General features: G+C 43.6%; 2 protein-coding genes across 6 annotated transcripts in view; both read left to right on the top strand.

Moving 5' to 3' along the window:
- The window catches only part of LOC135541619 (vinexin-like), a 51569-nt gene extending 43836 nt beyond the window's left edge, over positions 1-7733 (top strand). For 2 of the 4 annotated variants that reach the window (XM_064967926.1, XM_064967930.1), the window contains exons 15-20: positions 842-888; positions 1175-1289; positions 1386-1511; positions 4988-5574; positions 5715-5821; positions 6003-7732. In XM_064967926.1, coding sequence (XP_064823998.1) covers positions 842-888; positions 1175-1289; positions 1386-1511; positions 4988-5574; positions 5715-5821; positions 6003-6064 — 1044 coding nt within the window. In that variant the 3' untranslated portion in view covers positions 6065-7732. Of the gene's footprint in view, positions 1-841; positions 889-1174; positions 1290-1385; positions 1512-4987; positions 5575-5714; positions 5822-6002 lie in introns of all 4 variants that reach the window. The other 2 variants (XM_064967949.1, XM_064967941.1) reach the window with 2 other exon arrangements.
- A 9739-nt stretch (positions 7734-17472) lies between these two features.
- The window catches only part of LOC135541601 (PDZ and LIM domain protein 2-like), a 63588-nt gene continuing 60830 nt past the window's right edge, over positions 17473-20230 (top strand). For both annotated transcript variants that reach the window (XM_064967914.1, XM_064967921.1), the window contains exon 1: positions 17473-17852. The gene's annotated coding sequence lies outside the window, so the exon portion shown is untranslated. The remainder of the gene's footprint in view (positions 17853-20230) is intronic.

The raw sequence follows: 20230 nt of genomic DNA, 5'->3' as shown, positions 1-20230 counted from the left end.
GTAGTTTGGAATTCAGTAGTGAGTGTTGCAACGGAGGACAGCCAATTTTTACTTGCTTCAGTACTCGGAGGTCCCTTTCTGTGATCTTGTGTGGCCTACCACTTCGTGGCTGAGCCGTTGTTGCTCGTAGAGGTTTACACTTCACAATAACAGCACTTACAGTTGACTGGGGCAGCTTTAGCAGGGCAGAAATTTCACAAACTGACTTGTTGGAAAGGTGGCATCCTATGGCAGTGCCATGTTGAAAGTCACTGAGCTCTTCAGTATGGGCCATTCTACTGCCAATGTTTGTCTATGGAGATTGCATGGACGATTTTTATACACTTGTCAGCAACGGGACTGGCTGAAATTGCTGAATTGACCAATTTGAAGGGGTATCGACATACTTTTGTATAATTTGGCTGATTTAATTCCTTCCAACCACTGTGCTGCATTGGCCAGGAGTCTCTGCTTTCTGAGCTGAGTTGTTTTGAGGCTGAGCTGGACTCAGACATCCAGGGCCATTTACCTTTATTTAACTAGGCAAGTCTGTTAAGAACAAATTTTTATTTTCAATGACGGTCTAGGAACTGTGGGTTACTGCCTTGTTCAGGGGCAGAATGACAGATTTTTACCTTGTCAGCTTGGGGATTCAATCTTGCAACCTTTCGGTTACAAGTCCAACACTCTAACCACTAGGCGACCTGCCGCCATGTAGTGTATTGTTTTATTTTCTGTTAGCTGAACTTGCCCTGATTTAGGATCTTGCAATAACTATCAACAACTGCAAGGAGAAAGACGCCTGTGCCCTTGTGAAAAGCAAACTTCAATCTTGCCGATAAACTGTTTTGTGTTTATGTAGATGAAAGCAGCACGAGCCAAGTTCACTTTCCAGGCTAAGTCACCCAAGTGAGTCATAATGCCTACTGATCGCCTGCAAACCATTTGCCCTCTCACACATCTGTTAAACAATATTGTCAGTAAAAAGAAGCACACACTGTAATTATATCACATGTAGGGCGGCCAAATGTTATTGTACGAAACCCTTTTTCTCAGCAAGCCCAATAACGTAAATGTTAATACAGAATTACTAGAAACAAACCCTTGTAACAAAGGATTACAAAAAAGCAGACCTCTTCCTTTAATCTAATGGATGTCCATCCTGCCATAGTTTGACCTTTTTTTCTCTTCCTAGGGAACTGTCTCTACAGAAGGGGGATATAGTTTACATCCACAGGCAGGTAGACACCAACTGGTTTGAAGGAGAGCATCATGGGAGAGCCGGTATCTTCCCCACAACCTATGTGGAGGTTGGTGTGCATCCATCTAACTTCTGAGCATGGGTCTTATATGTAGTGCTCCACATATCATTCTGAGCCTCACCCGTCTCTCATTTCTGCCCCCAGATTGTTCCTCCTACAGAGAAGCCCACGCCCATCAAGTCTCCAACCATCCAGGTGCTGGACTATGGAGAGGCAGTGGCTCTGTTCTCCTTCAATGCAGACCTGCCTGTTGAGCTGTCCTTCCGCAAAGTGAGAATCCTACTATGTACTCTTTTGATTCTCATTTCCAATCTAATCATTTCCAGTATTGTAGCTATACCGTATTTCTCACATTGCATGCGTTAAATTCACTGAGATACCCTGCAACATTGACACAGAGTTTGCCCTACAAAACCACTTCCCCAGCAGTGGTGGAAAGGGTAGTGGTACCCATAGACTTCGAGTCAACGAGCCAATGACTATCCATTTAAAAGCGCGTCTCAGCAGAAATATACAGTGCCTTTGGAAAGTATTCAGACCCCTTGACTTTTCCACATTTTGTTACGTTACAACCTTATTCTAAAATTGATATTTTTTCTCAACAATCTACACATAATACCCAATAATGACAAATAGAAAACAGATTATTTGAAAATTTGCACCAAATTCTTTTTTTGCCTTTCAGTGTTTACATAGGTATTCAGACCCTTTGCTACAAGACTTGAAGTTGAACAAAGGCCCATCCTGTTTTCATTGATTCTACAACTTGATTGGAGTCCACCTGTGGTAAATTCAATTGATTGGACATGATTTGGAAAGGCACACGTCTGTCTATATAAGGTCCCACAGTTGGCACTGCATGTCAGAAAAAAAACAAGGTATGAGGTTGAAGGAGTTGTCCGTAGAGCTCCGAGACAGGATTGTGTCAAGGCACAGTCGGGGGAGAAGGGCCTTGGTCAGGGAGGTGACCAAGAACCCGATAGTCACTCTGACAGAGTTCCTCTGTGGAGATGGTTGTCTTTCTGGAAGGTTCTCCCATCTATGCAGCACTCCCCCAATCAGGCCTTTATGATAGGGTGGCCAGACAGAAGCCACTCCTTCAAATCAAATCAAATCAAATTTTATTTGTCACATACACATGGTTAGCAGATGTTAATGCGAAGTGTAGCGAAATGCTTGTGCTTCTAGTTCCGACAATGCAGTAATAACCAACAAGTAATCTAACTAACAATTCCTAAACTACTGTCTTATACACAGTGTAAGGGGATAAAGAATATTATGTACATAAGGATATATGAATGAGTGATGGTACAGAGCAGCATAGGCAAGATACAGTAGATGGTATCGAGTACAGTATATACATATGAGATGAGTATGTAAACAAAGTGGCATAGTTAAAGTGGCTAGTGATACATGTATTACTTAAGGATGCAGTCGATGATATAGAGTACAGTATATTATTAAAGTGGCTGGAGTTGAGTCAGTGTCAGTGTGTTGGCAGCAGCCACTCAATGTTAGTGGTGGCTTTTTAACAGTCTGATGGCCTTGAGATAGAAGCTGTTTTTCAGTCTCTCGGTCCCAGCTTTGATGCACCTGTACTGACCTCGCCTTCTGGGTGATAGCGGGGGAACAGGCAGTGGCTCGGGTGGTTGATGTCCTTGATGATCTTTATGGCCTTCCTGTAACATCGGGTGGTGTAGGTGTCCTGGAGGGCAGGTAGTTTGCACCCGGTGATGCGTTGTGCAGACCTCACTACCCTCTGGAGAGCCTTACGGTTGAGGGCGGAGCAGTTGCCGTACCAGGCGGTGATACAGCCCACCAGGATGCTCTCGATTGTGCATCTGTAGAAGTTTGTGAGCGCTTTTGGTGACAAGCCGAATTTCTTCAGCCTCCTGAGGTTGAAGAGGCGCTGCTAAGCCTTCTTCACGATGCTGTCTGTGTGAGTGGACCAATTCAGTTTGTCTGTGATGTGTATGCCGAGGAACTTAACTTGCTACCCTCTCCACTACTGTTCCATCGATGTGGATAGGGGGTGTTCCCTCTGCTGTTTCCTGAAGTCCACAATCATCTCCTTAGTTTTGTTGACGTTGAGTGTGAGGTTATTTTCCTGACACCACACTCCGAGGGCCCTCACCTCCTCCCTGTAGGACGTCTCGTCGTTGTTGGTAATCAAGCCTACCACTGTTGTGTCGTCCGCAAACTTGATGATTGAGTTGGACGTGCGTGGCCACGCAGTCGTGGGTGAACAGGGAGTACAGGAGAGGGCTCAGAACGCACCCTGTGGGGCCCCAGTGTTGAGGATCAGCGGGGAGGAGATGTTGTTACCTACCTTCACCACCTGGGGGCAGCCCGTCAGGAAGTCCAGTACCCAGTTGCACAGGGCGGGGTCGAGACCCAGGGTCTTGAGCTTGATGACGAGCTTGGAGGGTCCTATGGTGTTGAATGCCGAGCTGTAGTCGATGAACAGCATTCTCACATAGGTATTCCTCTTGTCCAGATGGGTTAGGGCAGTGTGCAGTGTGGTTGAGATTGCATCGTCTGTGGACCTATTTGGGCGGTAAGCAAATTGGACTGGGTCTAGGGTGTCAGGTAGGGTGGAGGTGATATGGTCCTTGACTAGTCTCTCAAAGCACTTCATGATGACAGAAGTGAGTGCTACGGGGCGGTAGTCGTTTAGCTCAGTTACCTTAGCTTTCTTGGGAACAGGAACAATGGTGGCCCTCTTGAAGCATGTGGGAACAGCAGACTGGTATAGGGATTGATTGAATAGTAAAATGCTTAGTAAAATGCACATGACAGCCCGCTTGGAGTTTGCCAAAGGGCACCAAAAGACACTCAGACCATGAGAAACAAGATTCTCTGGTCTGATGAAACAAAGATTGAACTCTTTAGTCTGAAGCCAAGCATCACGTCTGGAGGAAACCTTGCACCATCCCCACTGTGAAGCATGGTGGTGGTGGCAGCATCATGCTGTGGGGATGTTTTTCAGCAGCAGGGACTGGGAGACTAGTCAGGATCGAGGCAAAGATGAACGGAGCAATGTAGAGAGATCCTTGACGGAAACCTGCTCCAGAGGACTCAGGACCTCTGACTGGGGCAAAGGTTCACCTTCCAACAGCACAACGACCCTAAACAGACAGCCAAGGCAACACAGGAGTGACTTTGGGACAAGTCTCTGAATGTCCTTGAGTGGCCCAGCCAGAGCCTGGACTTGAAGCCGATCGAACATCTCTGGAGAGACCTGACAATAGCTGTGCAGCAATGCCCCCAATCAAACCTGACAGAGCTTGAGAGGATCTGCAGAGAGGAATGTGAGAAACGCCCCAAAGACAGGTGTGCCAAGCTTGTAGCGTCATACTCTATGTAGACTCGAGGCTGTAACCGCTGCCAGGGGTGCTTCAACAAAGTACTGAGTAAATGGTCTGAATACTTATGTAAACCTGCTTTTGCTTTGTCATTATGCAATATTGTGTGTAGACTGATGAGGGAAAAATACAATTTAATACGTTTTATAAGGCTGTAAGGTAACAAAATGTGGAAATCATCAACAGGTCTGAATACTTTTTGAAGACACTGTGTATATACACAAAACATTATAACATATTTCTTGCAGCAGTGACAACAGTTCAGCAGCGGTAGGCCACCACTACTAAATTGATAAAGGGGAAACACTGGATGACTACTGTACCTGATATCTGAATGACACTTATGTCATGAACCATATTTGTGCTCCCCTCTTGTCTAAGGGCGAGGTGATCTGTGTGACCAGGCGTGTGGATGACAGGTGGCTGGAGGGCCGGATCCCAGGGACCAGCCGGAGTGGCATCTTCCCCACCAACTACGTCCAGGTTAACAAGTTACCCCGCACCAAATCATCCTCTGATGACTACCCTGCATGCCCCATGTCACCCACATCCCCAGAGCCAATGAGTCCAGGACGCCCTCTACACTCACCTTGTTCGCCTTTGACCCGCTCGCCTCTGAGTCTGACCCCCTCGTCCCGCAGCCCTGAACCAGGATATTCCCCCCTGAAGCCGTCCTCACCCATACCCCATGGGATTGTAGCTTCCCATTCACGCTCATCCCCCCAGCCCTCACTATCCAAAAAAGCACCCAATCCCTGGCCACACCCCACTCCTGGGGCTGCATTCCCCACCACCCAGAACAACCACTGGGGAGGAGCACACCCGGCTTTGCACAACTCCATTGGCAGAGCTGTTTCACCATCCAATCAGATATCACCATCTGCCCACAGGGGAAGAGCAGCCCCGACCAATACCCCCAAACCACAAACGACCAACAATGCTGGCTCAACAGTGATGCAGCACCAACCGTGAGTAAAAATTTGTAATCAATCAAAATGTGATTTTATACTTCGTGATTGAGGGTACTGCCCCTCATTTTTCATTGCCACAGTCTATTAATCTTGCCCAAAATCAAATCCAAAACCCCGGCCTGTGCTCTCTCACTCAGATACAAGGCAGTCTACAACTACAAACCACAGAACAAAGATGAGCTGGAACTGAGAGAGGGGGACATAGTACAAGTGATGGAGAAGTGTGATGATGGCTGGTTTGTAGGTAAGGAATTTACGCAAACCTTATATTCAGAAGACAAATGAAGTGCGCCCTCTATTGGGCATCACATGACATTACAAGTATGACTTCAGATGACTGGGTTTAATTTTCATACAGTATTTGTAAAGTGTACAGTATGAGAGAACAACATTTTGGTTTATTTTGTGCTCTGCTCTTTCCTTAGGTACGTCAAAAAGGACACATGCCTTTGGGACTTTCCCAGGGAACTATGTGACACCAGCGTAACTGCTTCACTCTGCCTGTCCACTCCACAACCACTTGGGTGCTGGACATATTTAGACCAGCTTGCTTTAACCAGCACATCAAATCACTCCAGCAGCCATATGATCAACCCCTGACCCCAACACACCCCTGTCCTCCCCCTTTCACCAACCTGGTTAAGTCAGGTGTGCATGTTCACGTCAGCCAGTGACCACAGCTGTTGGCCAGTGTGGCGATGGAGGCAGGAAGACCGTGTTGTTTTGAAACCTCACCACCAGCATGTGTGTTCCATCACTGAATAGACTTGGAGTTTTCACAGACACTGCTTGATTCGGATAGAATTAATGCTGATGATGATACTGTTCCAGGTGTAAAGAAATAACTTTGTCCTCATTGACTACAATCATTTATTATAGCGACAACTCAAATGACATTCCTTCAGTACATTTAAGCTACTGCTTTTATACAGCAATGGACCTCCAGCTATCCTCTTACGGAGTGTCCCCCTTAGCACGCACCTGCTCCTCTTTCTGTCACCCAAGTGCCATCACAGACGCAAATGCCAGAGAATATCATTAGTCTGACTTTCTCTATAACGGAATGACAGCATGAATGTTGCCTTTGAAATGTCTTCCTCCATTTTGATTTCAGATCTATAAAAATGTCCTGTGTGTGTCCAAGGCTCCACCACACCACTGATATGACCGTCCAATATACATGAAGGGATCACTTACTCTATTGTTTTCAACAATGCCATAAAATATTTGTTCCTTAGTTCTGTTAAAAATAATTGTTAAAGCCTGTATAAGTACTGTATGCAGCAGAGCAAACAATGTATTCATGTCCTTCAGTGTGTTATTGTTAGCTACTAATGTATTTAATGAAGCACACAGGTCATGATTCAGCCATTTGTGCAGCTTGTATTTCTGTTGAGAACAGGAAGTGTTGAGTGTCAAAGTGGAAGTTTAATACAATGGAAGAGAAGCAGAGGTATCTTTATAAAGATCTGTTGACATAACTCCCAAATGAATGCAACATGGAAAGTCTTGACAAAACAGAAGTGGAGCTACATCAATTGTATCAATTCAGTGGAACCTCTGCCATTTTTAGGCCATGACCCATGGGATAACAAAAAGAGATGTCTCAATTTGCTTCACTTTGGAGCACAGATCTTTTCTAAAACTAGAATCCTGCAACATCAAACCCACAATGGTGTTCAAACATTTCAAAAGGACAGAACAGTAAAATGGACCCGTAGATTGATTCCTAGGGCTACTGTACATTTGATTTGGTAGATAATTTCCACTGAGCTGTTTGTTTACTACTGTTTCTATAATCTGTTGCTTTGCAAATTAACAAACTTGCTTTTACATATTAAGAGCTAATCGGAGGTGTGCATACAGTACAAGTGTAACCAATGGAAAATATAATATGGTAAGCAATTAAGCAGTCCTTTTACAAACCCCTATTATGATGTTGCCAACTGAAATATTTCTCTGCTTTGTTCATTCTTACCATTGTAAAACTGCACCATACCTTTTCTAGCAACAAAATGTACAGGGTTTTAACTATGTATCAGATAACAAATATAATATATTTCCTTTAATACCAAGCAATTTCTCATTATCTATGATACACACTATGTAGTTCAAATAAACCATACAGAATGATGATTAAGCTGTTTTGATGTGCAACTCAAATTGATTCCCAAGATGTTTGACATTAGTGAAGTAGCGTAACCTAGGCCTACCTCTATTTAGTTAATAAACATGAGTTCACAGTTCAAACCCAGGATGGCGTAGAAGCTCATAACTGGAGGACTATCATAGAGATAGAGAGAAGTCCCTAGCTGGATATAACCTGTTTTAGCATGGACATTGCCATTGAGGGCTTCCACCATTTTAAAGTAGTCAAAATCAAATCAAATTTATTTATATAGCCCTTCGTACATCAGCTGATATCTCAAAGTGCTGTACAGAAACCCAGCCTAAAACCCCAAACAGCAAGCAATGCAGGTGTAGAAGCACGGTGGTTAGGAAAAACTCCCTAGAAAGGCCAAAACCTAGGAAGAAACCTAGAGAGGAACCAGGCTATGTGGGGTGGCCAGTCCTCTTCTGGCTGTGCCGGGTAGAGATTATAACAGAACATGGCCAAGATGTTCAAATGTTCATAAATGACCAGCATGGTCGAATAATAATAAGGCAGAACAGTTGAAACTGGAGCAGCAGCACGGCCAGGTGGACTGGGGACAGCAAGGAGTCATCATGTCAGGTAGTCCTTGGGCATGGTCCTAGGGCTCAGGTCCTCCGAGAGAGAGAAAGAGAGAGAGAAGGAGAGAATTAGAGAACGCACACAGGACACCGAATTGGACAGGAGAAGTACTGCAGATATAACAAACTGACCCCAGCCCCCCGACACATAAACTACTGCAGCATAAATACTGGAGGCTGAGACAGGAGGGGGGTGGGAACTATGGGTGGGGATTCCTATGGGCTGGAAACAATCAGCCAGTGATCAGAGCATTGTGTTCTTCAAATTATGTTGTCTATGGTTTGTCAATGGCTTTAAGCTATATCACCGCCATCTAGTGGTTACAATACATTAATGACAAGTTTTGATTTAGGACTCCAGCACTGCAGGTGGTGGTAAATCACCAATATTAGTTTTGTGCTTTTTTCAAACAAAAGAAGAACATTTACTACTTTGAAATGGAGATGCCCTTCCTGTCAGACGCCACAGATACAAAGAAGAGTCCTCTATCTCTATGAGGACTTTCTATTTTATTGCAAAGCGTGTTCAGAGAGGAAGAGGTGAGAGGGTTTACTCCACCCAAGATCTGTCCACATTAATCAGATCATTCATTATTAATCAACAGAAGCGTTTTTGTATGGGGGGCAATGAGAAAGTGTCAAATCTAGTCAAGATAAAAATGAATTGATATTTTGATACGTGAGACATTTAATATAATATACGTTTTGAAATGGTTAGGTTGCTAGGGGTGTATTGATGTGTGTGATGCACATTACATCCTGGCAACTTTGAGAAAAAATACTTTATATTGGAGTTGTCCCTGTTGAATTTCGAAACGGTCTATCCATATTCATTAGGCTAGCATAACATCTCACTCTCCATTGAAGACGTGGTTGACAGTAACACTCCTAATAGAATACTGAAAATGTATTCAAACAACGAGATGTATCTATCAATCCAAACAAAGGAACAGGCGGGACTTTGACAGCCCACCATTTCGCTCTGTGGACAACGAATCCCATTGTTAGGATGGAGACACACGCATCTCGTCATTATATCCAGTATCTCTGGTGTGATAATGAGCCCAGAGGCACACTTAACTATGGCACCATATCTGCTTCTCGCGTTGTGAAAGACAGTTGGACATTCTCTGATAAAATGTGTAGAATACTTTATGCCCTACACTGAAAACATGTTGAGTGTTTTATATTTCAGTTATTTTGCAGACACTCTAGAGCGACTTACAGTAAGTAGGAAGTGCAAACATTTTCATATTTGTTCATACTGCTCAGTGGTGGGAAACACACCCACAAACCTGCCGTTGCAAGTGCCGTGTGCTACCAGCTGAGCCACACGGGGTTTGCAGCCTTTGTTGCCATTAATGTCCATTAGTTGATTAAGCCTACATGCATTGATTGCAAATGCTGTTTGCAGTGGTGATTTTGCATGTAAATCTTGTTGGGGCAAACCACAAAAAATGTTTTTAGACACATGCCAGCAAAGCCACTACACAACACTAAACAATACATTAATTGCACTATAACGGTGACAAACGGTGCCCACAGGGCCTACTTAAAGCTGTCCCGAAAGCAGAGCTTTCTTTTCAGCACCATGTAGTGTACAGTATCATCAGGGCCTTGTGTGGCAGCAAAACAGTTCATTCAGCCTCATTTACTGCTTTTTTTAAAACATAGCTGATATGGCTGACTTGCTCAAACAAATGTTGTTTTTGCTGACAATTGAGATGTACAAACTATGGCATAAAGGGACGACAAGCGAATAAGAGGCAATCCGTAATTTCGACAGAAATGAGCGAGCTACGACGGACGCAGTCAATATAACTATTTGCTCAGTACTTTGAAATGCACAGCGACAGAATTCAGAACATTGGCCGTTCTTACACTATTCACCCTGTATACCAAGTCAGAACCGTAGGATAAATAAAGAGGGCATATAAGCAGACAACAAAAGCTCTTACAATATTCAATGATTACATTTCTTGAAATTTCTTTAAACCCCCAAGTCAGAACAGTAGGCTAAATTATAAAGGGGAAAAGGACCAAATTATTAGGGTGAGGCATATGGGCTACTAACAGTTTACTACACACACTTAGTATTGCATTCTTATCTGCAGTATATATGTCTCCCTGGCATATTGCATAATTTATGCAGCAGCATACAATACATTTTTTGACTCACCTTGTTGTCCTTTACTCACTTGAACAGGAAGGTGTTGCAGAGGTCCTTCGTGGGCAATTTCTGACATGAAACTTTGTCATAAAAGTTAGGCAATCCCTGGATTTATGGTGCTTTCAAGACAACTGGGAACTCTGAAAAAAACAAGGTCAAATCATGAAGTCAGTGATCTTCAGGTTGGAGCTCTAAAAAAGAGGCCCAAGTTCCTGACTTGGAATTCCGAGTTAGATGACCATATTTTCCCAGTCGGAGCTCGTTTTTTTCTGAGTTCCCAGTTGTCTTGAACTCACTGAAGTCTGAGATTTCCCAGTTCTGAGTTTCCAGTTGTTTTGAACGCGGCAGAAGTCATGCTGGATTGACAGCATGGCCAATGTATTCAACCTTTTATGTCCCATGATGTTGAATATTTATCCTTTTAAACTTGGAAAAAAGACTCTTGAACCCAGACTTGGACCACAAACCCACTCCACTGAATAGAAGGCTAGTAATTGATGGTGAGATGGCGCCGACAGATAGAGCAGCCGTGCTACAAAATCATTCTTAGTCAAGAAATGATTTTGTATTATTACATACAACCTGAAATAACTTTAGGATATGCGAGCGGCGGTATCTCACCAGCATTAGCAGCATTACAACCCTGGAATACGAATTTCCCGAATTGGATCCTTTGTTCTTACCCCCCAGGGAAATTTAACTATTCCAAAGGCTCATCCAAAACACCTCCGGCAGAGAAGAGGTATTCGGAGTAGGCTTCTAGTCCGACTCAGGAGGCGCGCACACCATCCACCACTTCCGAGTATATTACTCGCTAATATTCAGTCTCTGGATAATAAAGAAGATGAGCTCAGGGCGAGAATCTCCTTCCAGAGCGACATCAGGGATTGTTACATACTCTGTTTCATGGAAACATGGCTCTGTCGGGATATACTGTTTGTGTCAGTACAGCCAGTTAGGTTCCAGTTCATCGCGCAGACAGGAAGAAAGATCTCTCCGGGAAGAAGAAGGGTGGGGGTATTTGTTTCATAATTAACTACTCATGGTGTGATTGTGATAACATACAGAAACTCAAGTCTTTTTGTTCACCTGACCTAGAATACCTCATAATCAAATGCCGACTGTATTACCTCCCAAGAGTATTATCTTCGGTTAGAGTCATAGCCGTGTATATTCCCCCTCAAACTGATACCACGACCTCAAAGAACTACAAACTGGAAACCACATATACTGAAGCCGCATTTATTGTAGCCAGGGATTTTAACAAAGCGAATCTGAGGAAAACGCTACCAAAGTTCTACCAACACATTGACTGTAGCATTCGCTCAGAGAAAACATTGGACCACTGCCACTCAACTTTTTGAAATGCCTACAAGGCCCCCCACCATCCCTTTGGCAAATCTGATCATGACTCCATTTTCAAATCAAATCAAAGTTTATTAGTCACTTGCGAAGAATACGACAGGGAATAGTCCGGGTAGACCTTACAGTGAAAGGCTTACTTACAGGCTCTAACCAATAGTGCAAAAAAGGTATTAGGTGAACAATAGGCAAGTAAAGAAATGTTAAAAACAGTAAAAAGACAGTGAAAAACAGTAGCGAGGCTACATACAGACACCGGTTAGACAGGCTGATTGAGGTAGTATGTACATGTAGATATGGTTAAGTGACTATGCATATATGATGAACAGAAAGTAGCAGTAGCGTAAAGAAGGGTTGGGGGGGAAACAAATCTTTTTAGTTTCCTGTGGGGGAATAGGCTTTGTCATGCCCTCTTCATGACTGTCTTGGTGTGTTTGGACCGTTCTAGTTTGTTGGTGATGTGGACACCAAGGAACTTGAAGCTCTCAACCTGCTCCACTACAGCCCAGTCGATGAGAATGGGGGCGTACTCTGTCCTCCTTTTCCTGTAGTCCACAATAATCTCCTTAGTCTTGGTTACTTTGAGGGATAGGTTGTTATTTTGGCACCAATGGAATCATGTAGTAACTAAAAAAAGTGTTAAACAAATCAGAATATATTTTATATTTGAAATCCTTCAAAGTAGCCACCCTTTGCCTTGATGACAGCTTAGCACACTCTTGGTATTCTCTCAATCAGCTTCACCTGGAATGCTTTTCCAACAGTCTTGGAGGAGTACCCACATACATATGCTGAGCACTTGTTGGCTGCTTTTCCTTCACTCTGTGGTCCAACTCATCCCAAACCGTCTCAATTGGGGTGAGGTTGGGAGATTGTGAAGTAATTTATAAACGTTGTGTAGGCACAAAAGGCGTATGCCACTTTCTAAGCAATCTTTGGGATTTATAAAAAACAAACTTGACGGGAGAATGGTCCTCCACGGACACTTTGACCCATACGTACACACATAACCTGGGGAAATGAGAACCTGCGATTGATGGCAGAAGGATGAAACTCGAGAAACGCTTTGAAATTGATACCATTGTGTAAAATTAAATTGAAATATTACCTCTCATGTATTATATATGAAGAGTTCCCTGGCGTGCACACAAAAAAAACATGATTTAGGATAATAAATACAAATGGAGATATCTGTTTTTGCAAAAAAACCACTCAAATATGTTATACAGTTTAATCAGGAATCATATGTAAATACTTGCATGTTATGACATTTATTCTCATAAATAATAAGGTGAACAGTAAGACAGTAAAAAGGTATGCAATTACAATGAGTAATGACGCTCATCCATGTCTCGTCCCCTCCGTGTTTTTGTCCAGCGTTGCGCGCACCTTCAGGTGTAATAGAGGGCGCAGACTGTGAGGAGCCCTAATAAGCCCAAAGAGTCCTAGATATTGTTAACGGTCAGAGAGTATGGCTCTCCCCACAATGATTGCTTTGGCACTGTTGGAATATTTGAATGGAAGAATTCGGGGAGAGCAAATTTTCAGAGACCAGCAAGATTTAATGTCCAATGGTGAGGAGTGCTTATGAGCCGGTTCCAATTACCAAGAGCTGTTCTTTTGGATCTGTGCTGTACTGGGCCCAGCTTTACAGAGAAGCACCCGCAGAAACCAAGCAGTGCTTGTCCCACTTCAACTCCTTGGCAACCTCGTTAATAGCGTCAATGCGTTTGCAGGACTGCATCTGTGAGGACACGGCTGCTGGAGGGTTGTGACGCACGAGGTGCTGCTGGAGGGCTCAGCTGCAGCACCACCCCCGGTGGAACACTCAGCTCCTGCTCAGCTGCAGACGCACGGTGGAGGTGCTCAGCTCCTGCTCAGCTGCAGCACCACCCCCCCAGACCCACTCAGCTCCTGCTCAGCTGCAGCACCACCCCCGGTGGAACACTCAGCTGCTTGTCCCGGTGCAACACTCAGCTCCTGCTCAGCTGCAGCACCTGGTGGAACACTCAGCTCCTGCTCAGCTGCAGCACTGCACCCCCCCCTGGTGGAACACTCAGCTCCTGCTCAGCTGCAGCACCACCCTGCTGGTGGAACACTCACCACCCCCGCTCCTGCTCCTGCTCAGCTGCAGCACCACCCCCCCGGTGGAACACTCAGCTCCTGCTCAGCTGCAGCACCACCCCCCTGGTGGAACACTCAGCTCCTGCTCAGCTGCAGCACCACCCCCTGGTGGAACACTCAGCTCCTGCTCAGCTGCAGCACCACCCCCCTGGTGGAACACTCAGCTCCTGCTCCTGGTATCCCGTGGCACAAACACCTTGTCTGTGTAAGGATATGTGCCATTTGGCCTCCACTTTTATGTCGGACCACGTCCTTTTTTTCTGAGAGGGTCTGACCTTCTGAGCCAACAGCATTCACAGAGTCCGCCACATGCTGCCACTAACGCCTTTTTGGCATTTGTAATGCCCACACTGTGTCCACCCCCCCCCCCAAAAAAATCTTGCTTTAACCTCCCCTACAAGAACTTCCATTTCACACTGGGTGAAATGTCTTTTTTTTTAGCCTTTCTGTAGGGATTTGCCGTCACTGTCTTCGTGCAGTCAGTATGGATGAATATTAATTAGGACACCCCTAATTAATATTCACTGACTATTTATAGGCAACTATGGACGTTAAAAGGGTGGGACAAGATGCTCGCTCACGCGCACCACATTTCATGTTGATTGTGATTTATAAAGGGAAACCTGCATGGGATGTGCATGCGCACTGTGTTATAAATCGGAATATTTTTGTGTATAAGCACTTTCTGTGTTTTGTCCTTACGCCACCTTTTGACGTGAATCCTCTGCACAGTTTTATAAATGAGACCCCTGCTCATCTGATGCAGAATTCCATCACTCTCCTTCTTGGTCAAATAGCCATTACACAGCCTGGAGGTGTGTTGGGTCATTGTTCTGTTGAAAAACAAATTATAGTCCCACTAAGCGCAAACCAGATGAATGCTGTCGTAGCCATGCAGGTTAAGTGTGCCTTGAATTATAAATAAGTCACTGACAAAGCACACCCACACCTGCTCCTTCATGCTTCACGGCAGATCTACACATGCAGATATCATCCATTTACCTACTCTGCATCTCACAAAGATACGGCTGTTGGAACCAAAATTCTAACAATGGGACTCATCAGACCAAAGGACAGATCTCCACCGATCTAATGTCCATTGCTCGTGTTTCTTGGGCCAAGTAAGTCTCCTCTTTTTGGTGTCTTTAGTAGTGGTTTCTTTGCAGCAATTTGACCATGAAGGTCTGATTCACACAGTCTCTTCTCAACAGTTGATGTTGAGATGTATCTGTTACTAGAACTCAGTGAAGCATTTATTTGGGCTGCAATTTCTGAGGCTGATAACTTTAATGAACTTTTCCTCTGCAGCAGAAGTAACTCTAGGTCTTCCTTTCCTGTGGCGGTCCTCATGAGAGCCAGTTACATCATAGCGCTTGATGGGATTGACTGACACAGAACCCAAACCGGCTGTGTGCGTGCGCCACCATGCATAAATGTATTTTGTCCCCCCACACCAAATGCGATCACGACACACAGGTTAAAATATCAAAACAAACTCTGAACCAATTATATTAATTTGGGGACAGGTGTCAATCCCTGACCTTAGAGATCCATTAAATTCTCTATTTGGTAGATCAGGGTGTGACTAGGGTGGGAAATCTATGTTTATATTTCTTTGTTGGCCGAGTATGGTTCCCAATCAGAGGCTGCTGTCTATCGTTGTCTCTGATTGGGGATCATACTTAGGCAGCCCTTTTTCCCACCTTCTGTTTTGGGATCTTGTCTTTGGTTGTTGCATGTGTTTGCACTCCTAGCTTTATGTTCATTGAGTTGTTTATTGTTTTTGGTGGAACATTTATAATTAAAAGAAAATGTACGCCTACCATGCTGCACCTTGGTCTTCATTTAACGACAGACGTTATAACAAATCGAAAAGTATTAAACATTTATGGCAATTTAGGTAGCTAGCTTGCACTTGCTAGCTAATTTGTCCTATTTAGCTAGCTTGCTGTTGCTAGCTAATTTGTCCTGGGATATAAACATTGAGTTGTTATTTAACCTGTAATGCACAAGGTCCTCTACTCCACCAATTAATCCACACATAAAATGATCACCCGAATCGTTTCTAGTCATCTCTCCTCCTACCAGGCTTTTTCTTCTCTTGACTTTATATTGCGATGGGCAACTTTCGTAAATTAGGTGCATTACCGCCACCGAGCTATTTCACCTTTCAGTCACCCACGTGGGTATAATAATGAGGAGATGGCACATGGGTACGTGCTTCTATAAACCAATGAGGAGGTGGGAGAAGCAGGACTTGCAACGTGATTCTATTTTAGCCCTTGGTAACGCAGACGCTCGTTGGCTTGTGTGAGCAATGTAGTCTGCCTGGAACTTTCATGTCTTAAAGTAACGATGGACTGTCGTTTTTCTTTGCTGTTCTTGCCATAATATGGACTTGGTCTTTTACCAAATAGGGCTATCATCTGTTTACCACCCCTACCTTGTCACAACACAACTGATTTGCTCAAATGCATTAAGAAGGAAATACATTTCACAAATTAACTTTCAACAAGGCACACATGTTAATTGATATGCATTCCAGGTGACTACCTCATGAAGCTGGTTGGGAGAATGCCAAGAGTGTGCAAAGCTGTCATCAAGTCAAAAGGTGGCTACTTTGAAGAATCTGAAATATAAAAGATATTTTAATTTGTTTAAAACTTTTATTTACTATATGATTCCATGTGTGTTATTTCATAGTTTTGATGTCTTCACTATTATTCTACATTGTAGAATGAGTAGGTGTGTCCAAAATGTTGTCTGGTACTGTACATTTGAGTTTACTCTACGGGTTGGCTGCGTGGTTGGTCCTTTTGTGGTTAGGGATTTGAGACAATATATACACAAGAAAGTATAATTAAACCAAATTTTCAACGAGTTGGTTTCAGCCATTGGAGTCAGACATGTGAATGGTAGGCTACGCCATGTAGGCAGTTTGGGCTGACTTTAAATAGTAGCTAAATAAATCGGCTTAGGTGTGAAATGACACTAAGCCAAAGTATATTTTCTTATTTTTTTATTGGATCTTGATGGCATGAATGCAGTTGTGATTACTCTCTGCACCTTTAGGCTATTCAATACATCCCACACCAATTGCAAATCATCTAGCCTCCCGTGACTTTCAACTCCTTTAGTACTAAGACACAGTACCCTTTGACACAAAGCATACTGCTTCCCATCTATTCACAGAGCTAGATACCTGCTTTACCATCCTCATCGAGGCCTACAACAATCCTTCATTGTTTAATCAGGCTTCGAATTTATTCATAAACCTCTGACAATTACACCAGCCCATCCTGTAGGCATGTAGGCCCATTGTTTGTAGTTGTGGTCCCTATCATTGATCAGTTACATTTTCTAATGCCATTTTTTTGTCTGCAGATGGCGCACTAAGACACATTTGCAAGGCCCTACGGCCATTCTGTAATATCTCAATTATCGCCCACCCTCGCTGTATCCCGACACGCCCATGCAATTATTTTGATAACAGCACGTGTCACTGTGAGCTCATTCCTCAGAGCTGGTGTCCACAGGTGATTTCATATTGGTTCTTTATCCAATAGTCCCCAGCGATAGAAGTGCAGTTCAGGTGTCCAGAGCATTTGATCTAATAATATAGCAGCACGAATCGAATCTGAAATTCCTGTGGGCGTTTTGGGAACAGAAAGAAGGAAACATTAACTTCATTCTGCTGTATTTTTGGAAGCGACTCGCGCGCAAGGGGTGGAGTGTTTCTGGTCCTGCGCTCTTTTCGGGTATTTTGGTGGTGTCGCCTATGAGTTTTTCACTTGAGATATTCTTCAGGAGAGCACCGTTGTTGGATCTGCAGGTGTACGGACACAATTCGACTATTACTGATTGCTGGTCAACTGCCTTGATTTAGGTAAGGTTTTGGTAATCGCTATAGGCTACTTCTGTGAGTCCCTCATTTACCTGTCAGTTCACGCTAATAATAGGCAACATTCATTTCATTCAATTATTTGGTAATTCACATTATTTACTCAAACAATTTTAAAAATGTATTTGGATTTCTGCTATTTTTAAAGGCCTACACCTATGAACATTGGATACAAGTGTTCTTGGTGATGTTGTCAAATTGTCTGTACACCCTGGTTGATGTAATTATTCGCTTGATTGCTACTTTTAGTTGCCCTTGCCATCTGAACAGGAACAATTTTGTTTGACAGTTGGTTTGCCAGGAGGAATAGTTGCCACCAACAACATTTATATTTCATTATGGAATGGAAACACATTAGGTGGGTGAAACTGTGGATACAGTGATGCAGTATGATCATGGTGGATACAGTGATGCAGTATGATCATGGTGGATACAGTGATGCAGTATGATCATGGTGGATACAGTGATGCAGTATGATCATGATGGATGCAGTATGATCATGATGGATGCAGTGATGGATCATGATGGATGCTTGGTAGAATCATGATGGATGGGTATCATGATGGATGCTTGGTGCAGTAGGATCATGATGGATGCTTGGTACAGTAGGATCATGATGGATGCTTTGTGCAGTAGGATCATGATGGATGCTTGGTGCAGTAGGATCATGATGGATGCTTGGTACAGTAGGATCATGATGGATGCTTGGTACAGTATGTGTTCAATGTAGCATAATGTACTTCCATGTTGACTGATGATTACGAAGGGAAATTAACTTTAACTCTTCACCTAGAGCTGGGCAGAACAATTCGCACATTTCTTTCAAAACAAACATTGGAATGCAGATGTGCCAGGCTTTACTCCAACTTAAATGGATGCTTCATCCTCCTGGATGTTTTGTGGTAAAGTTTGGTAACTATTTTTGTGATGTTCCCTACAAATGTGTTAGTTATTCGTTTGCCTGTTTAGCCACTCTAACTGATTGTAAGTAAGGTGACTAGCACAAACGAAGGCTGTTAAGCCGGGGTTCGAGTTCACAACCTTGCCCACAGTCATGTGGTTTCACCATATCTTTGAATAATATTCATTTTTATTTATTCATATTTTTTTATTTCACCTTTTATTTAACTAGGTAAGCTAGTTGAGAACAAGTTCTTATTAACAACTGTGACCTGGCCAAAATAAAGAGAAACAGTTTGACACCAATAACACAGAGTTAAACATGGAATAAAAAAGCATACAGTCAATAACACATTAGAAAAAAAGTCTATATACAGTGTATGCAAATGGCATGAGGTAAGGCAATAAATAGGCCATAGTAGCGAAGTAATTACAATTTAGCAAATTAACACTAGAGTGATAGATGAGCAGATGGTGATGTGCAAATTGAAAAACTGGTGTGCAAAGAGCAGAAAAGTAAATTAAAAACAATATGGGGATGAGGTAGGTAGATTGGGTGGTCTATTTACAGATGGGCTATGTACAGCTGCAGCAATCGGTTAGCTGCTCAGATAGCTGATGTTTAAAATTAGTGAGGGAAATATAAGTCTCCAGCTTCAGCGATTTTTGCAATTAGTTCTAGTCATTGGCAGCAGAGAACTGGAATGAAGGGTGGCCAAAGGAGGTGTTGGCTTTGGGGATGACCAGCGAGATATACCTGCTGGAGCGCGTGCTACGGGTGGGTGTTGTTATCGTGACCAGTGAGCTGAGATAAGTTGGAGCTTTACCTAGCATAGACTTGTAGATGACCTGGAACCAGTGGGTCTGGCGACGAATATGTAGCGGGGGCCAGCCGACTAGAGCATACAGGTTGCAGTGGTGGGTGGTTTAAGTTTGGTGACAAAATGGATGGCACTGTGATAGACTGCATCCAGTTTGCCGAGTAGAGTATTGTAAGCTATTTTGTAAATGACATCGTCGAAGTCGAGGATCGGTAGGATAGTCAGTTTTACGAGGGTATGTTTGGTGGTGTGAGTGAAGGAGGCTTTGTTGCAAAATAGGAAGCCGATTCTAGATTTCATTTTGGATTGGAGATGTTTAATATGAGTCTGGAAGGAGAGTTTACAGTCTAGCCAGACACCTAGGTATTTATAGTTGTTCACATATTCTAGGTCAGAACCGTCCAGAGTAGTGATGCTAGTCGGGTGGGCGGGTGCGGGCAGCGAACGGTTGAAAAGCATGCATTTGGTATTACTAGCGTTTAAGAGCAGTTGGAGGCCACAGAAGGAGAGTTGTATGGAATTGAAGCTCGTCTGGAGGTTAGTTAACACAGTGTCCAAAGAGGGGCCAGATGTATACAGAATGGTGTCGTCTGTGTAGAGGTGGATCAGAGAAGAAACCGCAGCAAGAGCGACATCTTTGAT

Source organism: Oncorhynchus masou, chromosome 1 (genome assembly GCF_036934945.1).
Source record: "Oncorhynchus masou masou isolate Uvic2021 chromosome 1, UVic_Omas_1.1, whole genome shotgun sequence".
Lineage (NCBI taxonomy): Eukaryota > Metazoa > Chordata > Actinopteri > Salmoniformes > Salmonidae > Oncorhynchus > Oncorhynchus masou.
Note: the sequence above shows the minus strand (reverse complement) of the source record. Positions and strands in the feature narration are given on the sequence as shown.